Raw genomic sequence first — 20302 nt, 5'->3', positions numbered from 1 at the left:
GACCAGTTCCTGGCTTTTATGAATGATGCTCTGTGAATATTGGCATGCAAGTCTGTGTGTGGCCATGTTTTCATTTCTCTTTGGTAAATATCTAAAAGTAGGATTGCTGGGTCCTATGGTGAGTGTATGTTTAACTTGAAAACGCCAAACTGCTTTCCAAAGTAGCTGTACCATTTTATATTCCCATCAGCAATATAGGAGAGTTTTAGTTGCTTCACATCCTCAGCAGCAGTTGGTATTGTCCATCTTTAATTTAGTCATTCTAGTAGGTATGTAGTATCTCATGGTTTGAATTTGTATTTTCCTAATGGCTAATTGAACATCTTTTAATATGCTTGTTGGCCATTTGCATATCTTCTTTTGTGAAGTATCTGTTCAACTCTTTTGCCCACTTTTTATTGGGCTTTTTCTTATTTAGTTGTAAGAGTTATATATTCATGGGTCAAGGTCCTTTCTCAGATGAATGTTTTTCAAATATTTTCTCCTAATCTATGGCTTATCATTTCATTTTCTTAACTGTCTTTCAAAGAGCAAAAGTCATTAATTTTATGAAGTCCATTTTATAACTTTTTTCTTTTATAGATTTATACTGTTTGTGTCATGTTTAAGAAATCTTTGCCCAACTCAGTGTCATAAAGATGTTCTCCTGTATTTTCATCTATAAATTTAATAGTTTTAGTCCTTAAGTTTAGGTTCATTTTCTTTTTCTCATAAATTTTTATGTAGTGTGTGAGTCAAGGTTCACTTTTTTCCCTATTCAGACATCTACTTGTCTCAGTATACCCTTTTCCCTATTAATTAATCTAGCACCTGTGTCCAACATAAATTGACCATATAAGTGTTGTTCTGTTTGTGGACTATCATTCCATTATTTCATGTGTCTGTCATTAGACCAATACCACGCTGTCTTGATTTATCTAACATATAGCAAGCCTTGAAATCAGGTAGTGTAAGACCTCCAACCCTGTTATATTTAAGGAGTGTTTTGGCTGTTCTTGGTCCATTTCTTCTCTAAATGCCTGCAAGGATTTCGACTGGGATTGTGTTGAATTTGTAGATAAATTTGGGAAGAACTGTCATCTTAACAATAATGAATCTTATGCATGAACCATGGTATTCTTCTCCATTTATTTAAGTCTTCTTTCATTTCCCTTAAAATTCTCACAATAATGCAGTATATTGTAATTTGCAGCATATAGGTCTTACACATCTTTCATTAAACTTAAATATTTTTAATACTATTGTAATAGATTTGGGGTTTTTAAATTTTTCTAATTATAATTCCATATATTCTATAATTTATAATTTTAATTGTAATAATTTTCTGATATAGAGACACTCATTTCACTTTTGAATATTGACCTTGTAGTCTGTGACTTAATTTCACTTAATAGCTCTAATAGTTGTTTTGTAGATTTCTTGGAATTTTCTATGTTTAGGATCATAGTATCTGCAAATAAAGACAGAGTTTTTTCCTCCCTTCCGATCTTTACACTTTCCTTTTTTTTTTCATTACACTGACATTAACTTCCAGTACAGTGTTGAAGTGTTAAGAGCAGAAATCCTTGCCTTGTTACTGATCTGAGTTATAAAACAAAATCTTTCATCTTTGAGTTTTGTGTTATTTGTAGATTTTTGTAGATGTCTAATCAGGTTTAGGAAGTTCTCTTATACTTCTAGTTTGCTGAGGGCTTTTACCATTAATGAATATTGGATTTTGTTAATTTTTTTGCAGTATTGAAATATGGCTTTCTCCATTGTTTTGTTAACACGATAAATTACATTGATTGATTCACTTGGTTATGATTATTATCTTTTTTAATGTATTGCTGGGTTGAATTTCCTAAAATTTTGTTAAATTTTGTATCTTTTTGAACATTAGAGAGATTAGTCTATACTTCTGTTTTCTTGTTTCATGTTTGCCTTGTTTTATTTTTTCTTTCAGAATTCACCGATGAAGCAACCTAGCTCCCAACTGGGAGGGAGTTTTTTGTGTGTTGGGAAGGAAGGCTTATAATTATGAATTTAATGTATATAATTGATATAACCATGTACACTTGAAAAGAATGTATTTTGCCATTGTTGAGTATAATGTTCTATAAGTGTCAGTTAAATCAAGGTTGATGATGTTGAGGTTGCCTGTGCCTCCACTTCTTTTTTCTAGTTATATTGGTTGCTGAGAGGATGAAGAAACCAAGTTATACCTCTAACAACAGCTTTAGTAAAGTTACATTGCAAAGAGACATGCTTATAAGAATAGGAGGAATTTGTTACCATGTTTTATGGTCTACCACTGAGTTCATTTTCAGTCTTTTTGGGTTTTGTTGGTGGTGGTGGGTTTCTTTTGTTTTTGAGGCAGGGTCTAGCTCTGTTGCCCAGGCTGGACTGTAGTGGTGCAGTCATGACTCAATGCAACCTCCACCTTCCCAGCTGAAGTGATCAAATCAGGATAACTAGCATAGCCATCACCGCAAACATTTCTTTGTGGTGAAAATATTAAAAATAATCTCTTCCAGCTATTTTGGAATATACAATACATTATTAACTATAGTTACCCTATTGTGCAATAGAACATCAGAACTTATACCTCCTAACTGTAACTTTTTATAGCCACTTCTGATCTCCCCACTCCCCCTATTCTCCCCAGCCTCTGGTAACCACTCTTCTACCTCTATTTCTATGAGATCAAGTTTTTTAGATTCCACATATGAGTGAGATCATACAGTATTTGTCCTTCTCTGCCTGGCTTATTTCACTTAACATAATGTCCTCTGGGTTCATCCATGTTGTCATAAATGACTTTTCTCTGGGGTTTTGTTTTTTGTGGCTGAATAGTATTCCACTGTGTTTGTATACCACACATTTTTTATCCATTTATCCATTGATGGACTCTTAGGTTGATTCCATAGCTTGGCTCTTGTGAATAGTACTGCAGTAATCAAGGAAGTGCAAGTATATCTTCATCATACCAATTTCATTTTCTTTGACTATATACCCAATAGTGGGATTATTGGATCATTGCTAGTTCTATTTTTAAATTTTTGAGGAACCTCTGTCCTGTTTTTCATAATAGCTGTAACTAATCTACTTTCCCACTAACAGTGTATAGGAGTTCCTCTTCTTCCACATCCTTGCCAATATTTGTTTGTTTGTTTTTTTGTCTTTTTGGTAATAGCCATTTATTTTGGTAATATGTGTCTTCTCTCTTGTTTCTTGATCAGTTTAGCCTATAGGCTTACCAGTTTTATTGGTCATTTTATTGAGTCAGCTTTTATTGATTTCTCTATTATTTAAGTATCTGTTTCATTGGTTTCTGTTCTTTATTATTTCTTTGCTTCTACTTTGGGGTTTAATTTCTTAAAATGGGGACTTAGGTCACTAATTTTAGATTTTCCCCCCTATATAAGCATTTAAAACTATAAATTTCCTCTAAAACACTACTTTAGTTGCATCCCACAAATTCTGATTGGTTGCATTTTCATCATTTCATTTGAAATATTTTTGGATTTCTCTTGTGATTTTTCTTTAACTCATGAATTATTTAGAAGTGTGTTGTTTTGCTCTCCAGATATTTGGGGTTTTCCTAGTTACTAATTTGTAATTTAATTCCACTATGGTCAGAAAACATGCTTTATAAGAGTTCTTTTTAAAATTATTGATATTTGTTTCATGACCTTCTACATCCTGGTGAACTTACCATGTACACTTGAAAAGAATGTATTTTGCCATTGTTGAGTATAATGTTCTGTAAGTGTCAGTTAAATCAAGGTTGATGATGTTGAGGTTGCCTGTGCCTCCACTTATTTTTTTCTAGTTATATTGGTTGCTGAGAGAGGGATGAAGAAACCAAGTTATACCTCTAGCAGCAGCTTTAGTAAAGTTACATTGCAAAGAGATATGCTTATAAGGATAGGAGGAATTTGTTACCATGTTTTATGGTCTACCACTGAGTTGATTTTACTGTTCTCTGTACTTTTGTATATATTGGAAATTTTCTGTAATAAAATCTTAAAAGCCAAACCCTCTCAGGTGATATTATATTCCAGGGAATGCATGTTGAAGCCACAGCATGCTTCACCATGTACAGGAAAAATATTTAGGGTTTCTATTTATGTTTATTTTTTACATTGTCATTTTAAAAGTTCTATTTTGGCATATGTTTTATAGTGCCAGGCATATCCAATAGTCATAAATAATTTTAAGATATAGATGCATACATATGGGAGAGAATTATATATTATATATTATTGTACTATTCTGGTTTTAAAATAGTAGTTTTACCCTAGTGGAAAATCAGTTTTGTTCCAAAAGTTGTGTATCATTGCATGGTCTTGAACCTTATCTTAAATTTTATATTATAATAACAATGTTTTTGTGAAATACTCATTTTAAAATGCTTTGTTTCACCAGGCTTTTAATTAAGAGGTGTTTTTATATTCTGAAACTTCTGAATCATGTCGGAACTTAATTAAGGTGATAATTTTCATTTCAGGGAATGCTGAAATTATAATCTAAAATTAGGTCAGTGGGGTGCAGGCTTAAAAGGAAACAAAAACCAGCTTGTAAAAGAAACAGTGTCTTATGTTCTGTTCCCTGTATATACTTGAAATTAAGAGTATTTACTAATAATCAGTAAAAATTGGGGAGAAAGTGAGGTAATGTAATATTGGCCCTAATTATTGCTACTGAAAACCTTATCTTTTTTTTTTTTTTTGCATCTGGAATGTTTACTTCAGGTATCATTTGAATTAAGAAAAGCGAAGGGAAAGATATGATTTATAGATAGAAAATAAATTAAGAAACTAAATTACACTAACACCTCACACTAGCCTTTATTCACTTCCTAATCCTACCCCCTGAATCTCCATTCTACTTTTAAAAGCAGAGTAAATAACAAAAAAAAACACATTCCAAATGCAGGTGTTAATTTTTAAACTTTACAGTACTCAGACTTACACTGTTTAGGTTTTGTACCCATTTGCTATCATTAGCTTCCTGCAATTAGAAAAACTTACATTCTAAATTTCAGCTTTGGCAATCTGTATATTAAGAATATATTTATGTTCCTGGATTTGAGAGAATATGTTGTTAAGGGTTTTGTTAAAAGCCTTAATTGTGTACAGCACTTTACATTGTAAGGTGATTAATTGCTGTGTCATAAGGCAGGGATTGGACAAATGTCTTAGGAGATTTAAACACAACTTACGTGTTTTGGAGGGGCTTTGTGTTTTGTAAACCTTTAGGTAATTCAGAATTTGACCACATATCCCATTTCTTGAGCACAGTATGATTAAGATTTTCCTTAAAATAACTTTACAAAATTTGTTAACACCCAAATTAAAGAGCAACTTCCAGTGAGGGTTCTTTTACCAGCGAATATCATTAGGTAGGAAAATTGAATTTCTGTCCAAGTGGGATTTATATATTAAAGCAGTGCAGCCAGTGATATATTTGGATATTAGGGTATTTGGCAAAGTCCCTCATGAGATATCCTTGAAGAATAGGACTTAAGAAATGTGGACTGGAGAATAATACAATTAGACTGATTTGTAATTGAGCACCATAAACACTAATTGAATCCTTGTCAACAGCTGGGATGTAGCACTCTGCCTGTTTTTTTTTTTTTTTTTTAATCAGTTGTTTGAATGAGGACACATAGCATGATGATGTTGTTGTTAATTCACAGATGATGTTAATCTAGTATCCACATTCCTGAAAATTGGATGGCAGGTTTATTTAGAAAACAAAATGATCTTGATGGGTTAGAATAGGACATCTCATTAACAATGTAACTTTTTTTTTAAATAAAGATGGGGGTCTCACTATGTTGTCCAGGTTGGTCTTGAACTCCTGGACTCAAATGGTCCTCCCACCTCAGCCCTCCTTAGTAGCTGCAGTTACAGGTGTGCACCACCATCCCCATCATCCCCACCACATGATAACTCTTTTTTTTTTTTTTTCTGAGGTGGAGTCTTGCTTTGTTGCCCAGGCTGGAGTGCAGTGGTGTGATGTCAGCTCACTTCAACCTCTGCCTCCCGGATTCATGCCATTCTCCTGCCTCAGGCTCCCGAGTAGCTGGGACTACAGGCACTGCCACCACACCTGGCTAATTTTTTGTATTTTTAGTAGAGACGGGGTTTCACCCTGTTAGCCAGGATGGTCTTAATCTCCTGACCTCCTGATCCGCCCACCTCGGCCTCCCAAGTGCTAGGATTACAGGCGTGAGCCACCATGCCCGGCCGATAACTCTTAATAAAGTATAAATGTAAACTCTTTTCCTTTGCCTATTCCCAAAAAAGAAACTTGAAGAATACACTGGCCGGGTGTGATGGCTCACGCCTTTAATCCTAGCACTTTGGGAGGCTGAGGTGGGCGGATCACTTGAGCCCAGGAGTTTGAGACCAGCCTGGGCAACAGTGGTGAAACCCGATCTCTACAGAAAAAATACAAAAATTTGCCAGGCATAGTGGTGCATGCCTGTAGTCCTAGCTGCTTGGGAGGCTGAGGTGAGAGAATCACTTGCGCCTGGGAGGTGGAGGTTGCAGTGAGCCAGGATTGTGCCACTGCATTCCAGCCTAGGTGACAGAGTGAGACCCTGTCTCAAAAAAAAAAAAAAAAAAAGGATACACCATACAAAATGGAGTTTCCAAAGCACATATAATGAATGACATAGATCATTTTCATTATATTTGAAAAAAGCAAGATTCAGAATTATATTCATGATTATAATTGTATTGACTACTATGTCTCAGTATTATTGAGACAAATCTCAATTTTATGTTAAATATATATTAGAAAATATATAGAATAGTTCTAGATTGTATAATTAGGAATGGTTTTCTTTTTATTTTGCCTTTCTGTTTATTTCCCAATTTTCTACAATGAGCATGGAGCAAGGAGTAATAATAAAACACATTGAAGATAAAGTGTTTAATTTTTTTGATGATTTAAATGTGTAGTCTAAGGATAGTTAATTTATATTGTTACAGTAAAGATTTTCTCCTTCCTTTATTTGCCATGATAGAAAAGTCAGCATCAGCCATGGTGCTCTCTGCACATAACAGTCTGTTACTGTTTTTTTCCTCTATTACTAGGAATCCATTGAATCAGTTTTCATTTTTTTCCCCTTTATCAAAGGTTGAATTAATAAAAGGAAATTTACAAAGTGTTGGACTTACACTTCGTCTTGTCCAGTCAACTGATGGGTATGCTGGGCACGTCATCATTGAAACTGTGGCTCCAAACTCGCCTGCTGCAATTGCAGATCTTCAGCGGGGAGATCGACTTATTGCCATTGGAGGTAATTATGCTAATATGCATTATACTTTACCTTTACAGATAAACTACAAAGTAGGTGTGAGGTTTTTCCTCTCTTCCTTTTTCCTTATTTCTATAATATGCATATGTTACTTTTATAATGGAAATAAAGTAATAAACTTTATTATAAATAAAAATTCAAAGGAGGCCTTCAAAATACATTTAAAACATACATGCCATTTTAGTTCTAGTGTATAAATCTTTAAAATACTTTGTTTAGACCACTTTTATATAACCACTCTAATCCTTCCCTTCCCACCTTCTACTACTCTATTTATTTTTTCTTGAATGTGAAAGTAAGGGCAAATAAACAGGTTATCTTTCTGTACGACTACCACCATTGCTACTCTGAACCTAAAATTGGTAGTATTAGCACTACTGCCCCCATCACTTAGCACTAGATGATAAGCAGAAGAACCAACATTCCTTTTCCAGGAGGGCACATCTGAACTGTCCTGTGATCCTGTGTCATCTAAATGGCCAGCCATTTGTTAGTATGTGGTTGCTCAGAATTCAGCCCAAATCACTGGTGGAAAAATGTGTCACTTACATGCCTTCCTATCACTTGGATTGTTAACGGTAAAAACTCTCTGAAGATAGCAGGTTATTTGCTTGTATATAAATGTCTAAGCAGTAGGACTCACTGTGCACAGCAGTGAGGGGAAAGTCCAAGCCTTTTCAACCTTTGTAGTACCTGTCCCATCTATTCTAGGCTTGTTGAGAGATTTCTTGAACATATGATTGGTCACAGTTGATCTGAAAAGGGCAATGTGATATTTTCTTTCACAGCTTAGACAATAAATAAGTTAGAACAGTTCCCAAATCAAGGTGCAGTTGTCCTTGGTTACATGTCAAAGAAACTCTGCCTTTGATTCAAATCCACCTTGACAATAAAATAATGAAAATTATTTAGTTGCATATCTGGGAGCCCAATTAAGTCAATATTTTCACATGGGAATCTGTGATCGTGGCATAAGCAGTGCTTCTCAGACTTTCCCATGTATGCCAGTCACCCAGACCTGATGTTAAAATGTGCATTCTGAATCAGGAGACCTGTAGTGAGGCCCAAGATTCTTCATTTCTCACAGACTCCTCCCAAATGATGATGCTCATGCATAAACACTTAGGGAGGCATAAGATAGACATCATTCATTATATTAATATCATTTAATATTTTGGTTTTAGCTACAGGATAAAATTAATTTTTTCGGTCTTTTTTGGGGGTTGTGTTTCAATTACACAAGTAGTAAATACCTATTATCAAAAATAAATTAATTAACCTAAGCGATATAAATGTATACAGAGTGAAAAAGCAAAAGTCATCCCTTGACATCTAACATTTGTTAATTACAATAACAACAGGCCGGGCTCAGTGGCTCATGCCTGTAATCCCAGCACTTTGGGAGGCCGAGGCGGGTGGATCACCTGAGGTCAGGAGTTCGAGACCAGCCTGGCCAACATGGTGAAACCCATCTCTACTGAAAATATGAAAATTAGCTGGGCATGGTGGCAGGCGCCTGTAATCCCAGCTACTCAGGAGGCTGAGGCAGGAGAATTGCTTGAACCTGGGAGGCAGAGGTTGCAGTGAGCTGAGATCATACCATTGCACTCCAACCTGGGCAACAAGAGCAAAACTCCATCTCAAATAATAATAATAATATGTATTAAGATGAAGGGCAGATACAATACACATTCATTGTTTTAAAAAAAAAGAAAAACCTTGGAACATAACAGAAAAGCTTTTGTATGTCTCTTTTTTGTTTTTTTGTTTGTTTTTTTCTGTACATAAATACATGCCTTTCCCAATTTTTGTTTAGGAAACAAAAATTTCTAAACTATGCATTTTTGTAATAGTCTTTATTTCTTTTAGCATGTTGTAAACTTTGCCCATGTCAACAGATATTTTTCAAAACATTTTTATATCGCTTTGATTCATTTATATGGGTATATAATTGATGATAGTTGAAATAAGATTGGCAAAATATTATATTTGAAGCTCAAAATGGAATTCATTTTACTGTTTCCTCAGCTTTTGAGTGTGTTTGAAATATTCCAAAAGAAAAATCCAGACTTGAATGGTGTATTCCTGAGAGAGAGTTGCAATGGCCATCTCCACAAAACACCTGATGACTGAGGAATAGATGAGATGAGGGCAGATTTTTAGTCATAAAAAATGAGTTCAGATTGAGTTGAAGTTTTTGCCTACTGTAGATCATTAGATGGACTAATTTTTCATTTATGCATATGTCAAACTATAATTTTGCTGAGACATAGTATGGTTAGAAGGACGTAGTAGAACTTAAAGCTAGATAAATAATGAAGCACCGTATTAGAAAGCTCTGAATTTCCATGTGATAAGTTTGTAGGCTAAAGGGGCAAATGCTTTAGGAAAATTTCGTAGCAATATGTTTGGTGTTTAAAGTAGGGAAGGTCTGAGTGAGAGATTGCAGTTAAGAGCTGTTTATTACTAAAGTGAAGGCCAGTTATCAGGAGGATCTGAACAGGGAAGGAAAATGGGCTGAAATCACAAGTTTGAGTTGACAGCTGAATGTTTCTAGGGAGTCAAATATCCCTAGGATTCAAATTGAGTTAACTGGGAGTGGCAAGTTGATTGATAGTAGTGAGGACAGAGAGACAGTCAAAGAAAGGTTTTAGCTCTGCTGAATATTTAGTCCCAAAGGAACATCCAGGTGGTGATGTCCAGTAGTTGGGAATGTAGAACTAAAGTGAAGAAGAAGGGAAACCAAAGAAAAAGTTGATAGTTTTTGAGACTACTGGAGTGGCTGTAATTTACCAGGGAGAGAGCATAAAAGGGTGAGAGAACTAGTGGCAAACTTTGGTAACAGTTGCATATAAGGTGCAGGTGGTATAGGTGGAGAAAAAGAAGCTAGAGGAGAGGTGATCAGAACCAATTGTGTAAAGTGTTGTGGAAACTAAGAAAAAGAAAAATTTTAAAGAAAAGGAAGAAAAAGTTTAAGGATAATTGATAGAGCAAAGTCAGGAAGGAGACAGGAGGATTGGATCCAAAGTAAGTATACAGATAGAGGGATATTTTCTCCTCTGAAGTAAGATAATACTAAAAATGATGGTAGGGAGAAAAGGTAGCTTCATATTGATCTTTTTGGCAAATAAGGTGATAGCATGCACAGAGTAAAAGAGAGTAGGGAGAGTAGACTTTAGGGAAACAGGAAAGATTTACAGCTGATGTTTGAGAGACTTAGTTGTTTACAGACCGATCAAAAGAATGCTAAGCAGCCCTGAACACCTTGCCAAAGATGGATGGCTAACTTGATGCTAGATCCAAGCGGCAAGCTCAAGAGCAGGAAAGGGCAATAGTGGGGCTAGTAAAGCTGGGGATCAAAAAACATGAGGACGAGAAAATAAAATATTGGTAAGAACATCGTTGTAATCTTGAGACACAGGGTTGGATAGAAGAGCAAGTGGTATCAGGAACCCAACAGGGCCATGAGAAGAAAAGAGGAATGATTGGGCCGGGAAGTTGCCTAAAAGTAGTGAGCAGACAGGATTGTAAGAGGTGAAAAATAGGAGCTTGTGATCAGAGAGTAATTGAAAATGAAAGATCTTTGATGTGGACAAGTTCCAAGTAATGACCGAGTCTAAAGCCTGATCTTCCCAGACAGCTGAAGTAAGAGAGGACACAGGTTGAGGAACCCTGAAGTCAAGTTATGAGAAAGGGGTGGTGTTACTTAGATTTATTTAGGATGGCCCTAAGATCTTTGGAAAACAAAGAGCCTTCTCATTCTTTCTCTAAGTTCTACATAAAGGGATAGCTTGGGCAAGTGCTGTTTTAGAGAGTGTGGGAAGAGTGACAGGAAACAAGTAGCACCTTTAAGTGCTAACACACCTAGAATATCTATAGAAGCATACACTAGAAGCTACTAAGGTCAGGGAAGGGACAGTATGGCTGGGAGACAGAGGTGGAAAGAATATTTTTTACTGTACATCTTTTTATACCTTTCGAATTTTAAACTACGTGTAACAATTAAAAAATAAGAAAAATAAAAACAACGTAGATATTACAGATGCAGATAGTAACCAGCTTGTTTAACTTTAAAGCAGTTTATCCCTTACTTGTTCTTTCTGGTTTTGAAAAAGATGAATGTGATGGGTACGGTTGATAAAAAGAATCTGTAAAAGTACGTTATTCATAGTATAGTATTTTGCTACATTATTTTCAAGCACTGCTGTCTTAATTTGAATCTTTCATCATATGTCTTGTAATCCCTGGAGATTTTAGAATTTCCTTCAGTGGCATCACAGCTTTCCCTCACTCTAAGTCTGATTTAGCCATTAATAGAATCCTTTAAATAGATCTCTCTCTGTTCACTTCTTCAGTTCAAACTGAGAGATGTCATCTAACCTAAGAAGAGATAGAAAGCAATTAGGAGTTAGCATCCTGGCACTCTTTTTGGGATCCTGTGTCATCATCTGGTTTGAAAAGGTAAACATCTCCAGGATATCAGCACATTCAGGGTTTGAGAGTTAGCACACTGATTCATCCAAAAGCCAAATAAAATATTGTTGAGATTTTCCTATTATTCTTCTATTAGTTAAATAACCAGAGGTAATGGCAATTATATATATTGAATTAAATATATTTAACAAATGTAATTTCTATTGCAATAATTTACATGTTTTCCCTTTTAAAATCTTAAACCAGGTGTGAAAATCACATCAACACTGCAAGTGTTGAAGCTTATCAAGCAGGCTGGTGACCGAGTCCTGGTGTACTATGAAAGGCCTGTTGGCCAGAGTAATCAAGGTGCAGTGCTGCAAGATAACTTTGGCCAGTTGGAAGAAAACTTTTTGTCAAGCTCATGCCAATCGGGTTATGAAGAGGAAGCTGCCGGGTTGACAGTAGATACTGAAAGTAGAGAGCTGGATTCTGAATTTGAAGACTTGGCAAGTGATGTCAGAGCACAAAATGAGTTCAAAGATGAGGCACAATCATTAAGTCATAGTCCCAAACGTGTTCCAACAACACTTTCTATTAAACCCCTTGGAGCTATATCACCAGTTTTAAACCGTAAATTAGCTGTAGGAAGTCACCCACTACCACCAAAAATTCAGTCCAAAGATGGAAATAAACCTCCACCCCTAAAAACTTCAGAGATAACAGACCCAGCACAAGTGTCAAAACCAACCCAAGGATCTGCTTTCAAACCACCTGTGCCACCACGACCACAAGTGAAAGTTCCTTTGCCTTCCGCCGATGCTCCAAATCAGGCAGAACCAGATGTTCTCGTTGAAAAGCCAGAGAAGGTGGCGCCGCCTCCTCTTGTAGATAAATCTGCTGAAAAGCAAGCAAAAAATGTGGATCCCGTAGACGATGCAGCTGCACCTAAGCAATTTTTAGCAAAGCAAGAAGTGGCCAAAGATGTCACTTCAGAAACTTCCTGCCCTACTAAGGACAGTTCGGACGACCGTCAAACATGGGAATCATCAGAAATTCTTTATCGTAATAAGCTAGGAAAATGGACAAGAACCAGAGCATCCTGTTTGTTTGACATAGAAGCCTGTCACAGGTACTTAAACATTGCATTGTGGTGCAGGGATCCTTTTAAGTTGGGAGGTCTCATCTGTTTGGGGCATGTTAGTTTAAAACTTGAAGATGTGGCTTTAGGATGCCTGGCTACATCAAACACGGAATACCTTTCCAAATTGAGACTGGAAGCCCCCTCACCTAAGGCTATAGTCACTAGAACAGCACTACGCAATCTGAGTATGCAAAAGGGATTCAATGACAAATTTTGCTATGGTGACATTACTATTCACTTCAAATATTTGAAAGAAGGAGAATCAGACCACCATGTAGTTACTAACGTAGAAAAAGAAAAAGAACCCCATTTGGTTGAAGAAGTTTCTGTTCTCCCTAAAGAGGAGCAATTTGTTGGACAGATGGGTTTAACAGAAAACAAACACAGTTTTCAGGATACTCAGTTCCAGAACCCAACATGGTGTGACTACTGTAAGAAAAAAGTTTGGACTAAAGCAGCTTCCCAGTGTATGTTTTGTGCTTATGTTTGCCATAAAAAATGTCAAGAAAAGTGTCTAGCTGAGACTTCTGTTTGTGGAGCAACTGATAGGCGAATAGACAGGACACTGAAAAACCTTAGGCTGGAAGGACAGGAAACCCTCTTAGGCCTGCCTCCTCGTGTTGATGCTGAAGCTAGCAAGTCAGTCAATAAAACAACAGGTTTGACAAGGCATATTATCAATACTAGTTCTCGTTTATTAAATTTGCGTCAAGTCTCTAAAACTCGCCTTTCTGAACCAGGAACCGATCTCGTGGAACCTTCACCAAAACACACACCCAACACGTCAGACAACGAAGGCAGTGACACGGAGGTCTGTGGTCCAAACAGTCCTTCTAAACGGGGAAACAGCACAGGAATAAAGTTAGTGAGAAAAGAGGGTGGTCTGGATGACAGTGTTTTCATTGCAGTTAAAGAAATTGGTCGTGATCTGTACAGGGGCTTGCCTACAGAGGAAAGGATCCAGAAACTAGAGTTCATGTTGGATAAGCTACAGAATGAAATTGATCAGGAGTTGGAACACAATAATTCCCTTGTTAGAGAAGAAAAAGAGACAACTGATACAAGGAAAAAATCACTTCTTTCTGCTGCCTTAGCTAAATCAGGTGAAAGGCTACAAGCTCTAACACTTCTTATGATTCACTACAGAGCAGGCATTGAAGATATAGAAACTTTAGAAAGTCTGTCTTTAGACCAGCACTCCAAAAAAATAAGCAAGTACACAGATGATACAGAAGAAGACCTTGATAATGAAATAAGCCAACTAATAGACTCTCAGCCATTCAGCAGCATATCAGATGACTTATTTGGCCCATCCGAGTCTGTGTAGCAGACAGGTCTATTTAAACTTTCAAATGAACAGGGTAAAGTTGCATCTAAAGTACCACAGATACAACCATGTTTAAATCCTCGTATGCACTCTGGCCTGCTTCTCCAGTTACTTGCTTGTGTAAGAACAAAACTGAGAAAGGTTGTTCTCCAGTAAAAACATGACCAGCTTACTAATTGGTTGTTTTGGATTGCATTTATAGCTATGCTTTTTTGGGTTTATACTGGGAATTTATTTTTACTAAATTATTTAACTTTTCTAATTATGTAATTATGTAAGCTAACTTTTCATGTTTATGTATGTATGGTGTCCCCTTGTGTTATTTTCCTTCCTCTTGGTTTTTGAATTAGTGTTAAATAGAATACTGTCTAGATTCTTAAAATATTTTCATTTCCATCATGGTTATAACAAATTTGCTGCATGCCCAAATTGACAACAGCAATCACTGAGGGAACAGGTTTTGAATCTTTCTTTTGTGTTATGAAGTTTATCGTCTCTACTTGCTTGAGATTTTTGTTATTTTGGGGGTTTGGGGGTGCTTTTTGTTTTGTTTTTGCCAAATGTAACATGAAAGCAGATGCTGCAGCTTTAGTCTGTTATGCTGATTTAGTAAAAAAAAATTTTTTACATATATTGCTTGCTTTTGATGCTTCTGTGAAATTTTTTTCTAAAGCTTTTGTGCAGCTGTATGGTAAAAATATGGTGATTAATTTGAAGAGCTTACATTGAAAGACAATGTAATAGGAAATAAATGTAGATTGCAGTTGGTCAAGAATTTTGTAGAGAGGATAACAAGACTTAATTACTGAAAAACAGTAACATAGCATTTTGAAATATAATCTTTTAAAATATTGATGCTTTCCTTTTAAATGGAAATTTAAATTTTATGATTAAAAGTTTAAACATTTATGATAATTTTCCTCATCAGTTCTCCCATAGGAAATAAAGCATGTGAAAGGGTATTTAAAGTTTTGGAGGACTCTTTTTAAAATGACTGTGTTGATAACTAGTTTGGGCTGGTTTTGTTTTAGTAAAAACATTTTCCTGTAGGAGTATTCTGTGAAGGAAAGGAATCATGCAAAGTATACTTTTTGCTTTGGCGTCTTACAGTTGTAAAGGAATGGTGATCATTCTGAATACTTCTGTAGTGAGTATTCATTAAGAAAAGAATGACAAAAATAGACAGTATTCATACATAGGAATTGGGACCAGTTCTCTGAAAATGAAGCTATACTCACACTGGGTCCATTTTACGGATCCCAGTAACATTTGACTGAGGGAAAACAAGTAAGCTCGACTGTTGTTGGGGTACCTTAATAGTTTCGGTCTGTTATATACCTATAAAATAGACAAGTATATGTTTGTCCCTTTGTAGGTAACTGCTATGATGATTGCTATATAGTGAAACTGACATGAGTTTAAAACTAGATGGAGCAGCTTTTATTGCTGGCAGGAAAAAGCATGGTGTAATATTAAGGATTGGGGCCCAGGTCTAGAGTCCAGGACTCCATAAAAGAGTTTAAGTTCAAGCCCTTCCATTAATGAACTGTGTAAGCATAGGCAGTTACAAAAGGACCCATCTCTAAAATGGGAATAATACTTTACCTCCCTCACAGTATTGTTGTGAGGGAAACAATAGCATAACTGCAAAAGTGCTTTGAACAGTAAAAAGATATACAAGTAAAAGGCATTATTTATATGAGTAAGAAAGACATTTTTGAGGGAAGAAAAGTTATTCCACTTTAAAAATCAATAGCCAAGTCTCATGCCTTTTGTTACTTTAGTAAGTGAAAATTTCAGGTACTAAATACCTTTCTTAGCCAAGTTTATAACAAAAACATCTCAGTATACTTCATTACTTATTTAAGTGTGATGTCTTTTTTTTTTTTTTTTTTTTGAGACGGAGTCTCGCTGTCTCCCAGGCTGGAGTGCAGTGGCGTGATCTCTGCTCACTGCAAGCTCCGCCTCCCAGGTTCACGCCATTCTCCTGCCTCAGCCTCCCGAGTAGCTGGGACTACAGGCGCGGCTAATTTTTTGTATTTTTAGTAGAGACGGGGTTTCACCATGTTAGCCAGGATGGTCTCGATCTCCTGACCTCGTGATCCACCTGCCTCGGCCTCCCAAAGTGCTGGGATTACAGGCGTGAGCCACCGCGCCCGGCCACGTGATCTTATTTTAAAAGAACACTGCTATAGAAGAATTTACACACCAAATTCCCTGAAAGCTAAAGTATTGTTCCATAACTTACACTTGAGGCAATCTGCTCAGTGTGTAACCACTTTATAAAAATAACTTACCATTGATAACCTGGAAGGTGGACTACTTGTAAGTAGCTGGTGTTTATTGATTAAACCATGGAAGTTTTCATGATACCCAAGCATGTTGCTGAAACTGATGCATTTGAAAGAGCTGTTGAAATAATGCAAAACTTTGGTTTTATAAGAATCTACTCGTTTTAAAAGTATTTAACTCTGTAGACCACAATTATAGAAAGCTCAGTAATGCTGCTAATGACATTTGTAAACTATATCTGTAATGTAGTGCAATATTTTTATATTTCACTGGGAGAGGCAGTAGAGACATCATAGTTGTACTTTAGTGCAAGTGGGGGAACACTCCGAATAGCCTAGAGTATAGTAAGGTACAAAGCTTCAATGAAAAAAGCTGTATTATATTACATTACTGATGTAATCTTGCTGCCATGCTATGTATCAATAGCTAAAAAATAATAATAAAGACTACCACAGAAAACAAGAATATCTTCATTTAATGACATCTTTTAAAAAAGGTGCTTGCTGCATCTCTATGGAATTATCTTCTGGTATAATTTGGCCATGCAGAAAAGCATAACAAAGTCCACTTTTCCTAAACAAAATTGCTGTTTTGCAGACTGCCCCAAAACATTTTTTTACTATTGTTTCCTTATGGATTATCAAGTTTATGGGTTTTCTTTGGCTATGTATTAGTAATTAGACTTTAAAATATATTTTCTACATTAGTATTAGCTGAGTGAATGGTTTAGACAAACTGAGCAACATTTTAGCATTATTAGCAATCATAATAGGCTATACTTCTTCATATCAAGCCTTATATTCAATATCAGAAGTACTTGAAATAAGTGGCTATTTTGTGATGCTGGGAGGAGAAAACACAACCTAAAAATTTTGAGGGGTACTATCAAGTTCTAAATGTATAGCTGAATTTTTTTAAAGCAATTTGGAAATATTTGGCTCTTAAAAATAAGATAAATAATAAAATGTTAAGTCCCCTAAAAGTGAATAAATTTTAAATACCTACTTCTAAAAATACTGTCTTCTAAATTGACATAATTGCTTTTCTTACCAAAAGAAGGAGAGGTTCCCCTAATTCGTTTTGGGCCATAGATCCGCTTTTAGGATCTGATTAAAGATGTGGACTTTCACCACAGGAAGATACCCATGGGCACACCATTCAAAATGTATCAGATTTCAAGGGTTTTACGAACTCCCCCGGGATTAAGTCAAATGGGTGGATATTACAGCTGTTTTCATCAGATATGGTTATTTGTTGACAACCATCAGGACAACAATGTTTATAGATGGAAGGATAACTTCCTGGTTTTTTTCCACATTGAATGTGGCTAGTTACATATCTCAATTTAAAATAAATTGTGGAAAGCCAAAAAAGTATGGTCAAGCTAACCTGGGGTGGCTTTTACCTGATGCCTACAAGCACAGAAAAATAGTTTTTAATTAAATATCCACAGTCAAAATGATACCTTATGTATTTTATTCCAACAACATTTGGTTTATAAAGGAATACAAACAGGCACAAAACATGGTTCAGAAGATTTATTAAGTAAACTTGCTAAAATATGGACAGATGCACTTAGCAGTCAAACAGTTGAATATTCATTGCTACCTCATTAAAGTTTTTGTATCTGTATTACCAGGTCCAAACATAAAAACCACCTCTGTTCAAAAAATAAATGTTCAGAGAGCTGTATGTTCTTTGTTCTGGTATGTACATTTTTAAAAAACACCTCTTTCCAGTCTTGCTAACCAAGAATATTAGTCATATAAAAGAACTTAGAATTTTTTTCCCCAAGTACAAGCTATTTTTTGCTCCCAAACAGTTCTGAAGGTTTTATTTACATTTTATCTTATCCCAAGGGACCAACAGCAGGCATACCTTTGCCAGGCCTTCTTGCAGAAAGACAGAGCCGTAAAGGCAAAAATAAAATTGCAATAAAGTATATGGTATTGGGGGCAGGGAGAACCAGAAACCCTCAAAGAGAACCAATTTGTAGCACGTTCTTTTTAAAGGCTCTACCCCTGTAGAAGTAAGAAACTAGCCTGCCTTTTTAGCCATATGAGAGTTTCCTCCAGAGCCATCTTCCAAAGTAGCAGACTTGACCAAGTTGCCCAGTGCCAAATAAGTGAGTTGGAAGTTCGTTTGCTTCAAACACACTGCACTTAGAAACCAGACTTGAAATAATCGAAGCCCCACAGAAAAGCTTCATGAAACGAAGTGTTACTTTCCTAGAGAATAAGAAAGTCACAAGATTGAGGAGTCTGTTCTAAAGTTCTTTGCTCCTTGATGTCGAAGTTAACACAAACACAATCTTAGCTTAACAAAACTAAGTAATTTTTGTATATGATTATAGAACTGCAGGATTCACAAGTAGTATTAGAGACATTCCACACTGCACACTCCAGTCATATCTCTTAACAAAATGACATAAATTGACAATGTTCACTAACAGTATTTGCTGTTACACTGAAAAGGCACATCAATGTTGTCATGCTTAGAAAAATACACAACACTGCACACTGGATGATATAGTTAGCACATACATTTTTAGATGTTCCATTTTTCTTTTCTGCCTGATCACTATTATTTGTACTTCTTAATATATGATTCAAGACATAATTTCATTCTTCATTTTCATTTAAAATTTGTCTTCACATTGATGTGAACAACTTTCAGGAGCCAAAAAAAATAGTTTCAGACAACCTAAAATAAATATATTCCTAGAAAACACTTGGATGACCTGCAAACAGATCAAAGATATAGTCAGATATTAAAGTCAGAGCAGCTGTTTTTAGCCTCTTGTTTCCTTTTCTAAAACTTGAAGTAGATGGCGATTAACCTTATCATGTTTAAACAACCTTGACAGTATAAGGTACATGTACCCTCAATTTTCTTCATCCAGTAAGACAAGTATGCATCTTAAAGGGAAAGCTTTTAGTTCATAACAATATGTTTGGTTGCTTTTCTCTGCTTTCGGAACATTTACTGTTTTTCCTTTATTGGCTTTAGTGTTTGCTGCCAACCAGATAACATGTTAACATATAATTTACAACTCTCTCTAGGTAGGTGATTACATAGAAAACTAATGCCAGCTAAGATTTATGGATTCAAAAGATAACTGACACAAGTTCTTGTCCTCTACACTTGAGAGAACTAGCTGTTTAACGCATAAATATATTGATAGTAACTACAAGTTAAATTAACATTCAGTGTCACTATATAACATGCTGTCTTACTTGATTCTGTTTTTCAGACTTCATTCTAGTTTCTCTTTGTTGGAAGAGTCTCAGAGATAATGTGTGCTTTAATTTTAAACACTCATTACCAATATGATTTTTGCCCAAATGTTTGTTAATGTAAGTTAAAAAATTATATTTGGTTTGGATTCAAATATTTATAGATTTACACAATACCTATTTCATCAAAATATATTGTATGATATTTAATAAAATTAAATACATAAAATAAAGTTTCAACACTATTTATACAAACCCCTAGAAAAGCTTCTTTTTCTTTATAAGGCTGTTGGCAATCGACCATAACCATGGAAAGGAAATAATAACCTTTGGTTTTACTCTTTCACCAGGGATGGATGGTATGACTAAGACAGTTCTGGATGAGTTGTGTCACTGGAAACACTGTTTTATACAATTAAACACTTTGATGATTTTTGAGGGTCTCATCTCAGTCACTTTCAGATTCTTCATCATCACCTATCGGATATGACTGGATATTATTCTGAGTGTACATTTTTGTTTTAATAGGGCAGTTGTGATCCATGAGAATAGCCTAAAAGAGAGCAAAGTGC

General features: G+C 35.6%; 2 protein-coding genes across 4 annotated transcripts in view; one reads left to right on the top strand and one right to left on the bottom strand.

Moving 5' to 3' along the window:
* The window catches only part of PDZD8 (PDZ domain containing 8), a 94763-nt gene extending 77807 nt beyond the window's left edge, over positions 1 to 16956 (top strand). For both annotated transcript variants that reach the window (XM_508062.9, XM_063782168.1), the window contains 2 exons: positions 7138 to 7300; positions 11999 to 16956. In XM_508062.9, the coding sequence (XP_508062.2) occupies positions 7138 to 7300; positions 11999 to 14202 (2367 nt within the window). In that variant the 3' untranslated portion in view covers positions 14203 to 16956. The remainder of the gene's footprint in view (positions 1 to 7137; positions 7301 to 11998) is intronic.
* Positions 16957 to 18017: 1061 nt separating this feature from the next.
* Positions 18018 to 20302, bottom strand: part of SLC18A2 (solute carrier family 18 member A2) — a 39480-nt gene continuing 37195 nt past the window's right edge. For both annotated transcript variants that reach the window (XM_521615.9, XM_063782169.1), the window contains one exon: positions 18018 to 20283. In XM_521615.9, the coding sequence (XP_521615.3) occupies positions 20179 to 20283 (105 nt within the window). In that variant the 3' untranslated portion in view covers positions 18018 to 20178. The remainder of the gene's footprint in view (positions 20284 to 20302) is intronic.

This window comes from Pan troglodytes, chromosome 8 (genome assembly GCF_028858775.2).
Source record: "Pan troglodytes isolate AG18354 chromosome 8, NHGRI_mPanTro3-v2.0_pri, whole genome shotgun sequence".
Lineage (NCBI taxonomy): Eukaryota > Metazoa > Chordata > Mammalia > Primates > Hominidae > Pan > Pan troglodytes.
Note: the sequence above shows the minus strand (reverse complement) of the source record. Positions and strands in the feature narration are given on the sequence as shown.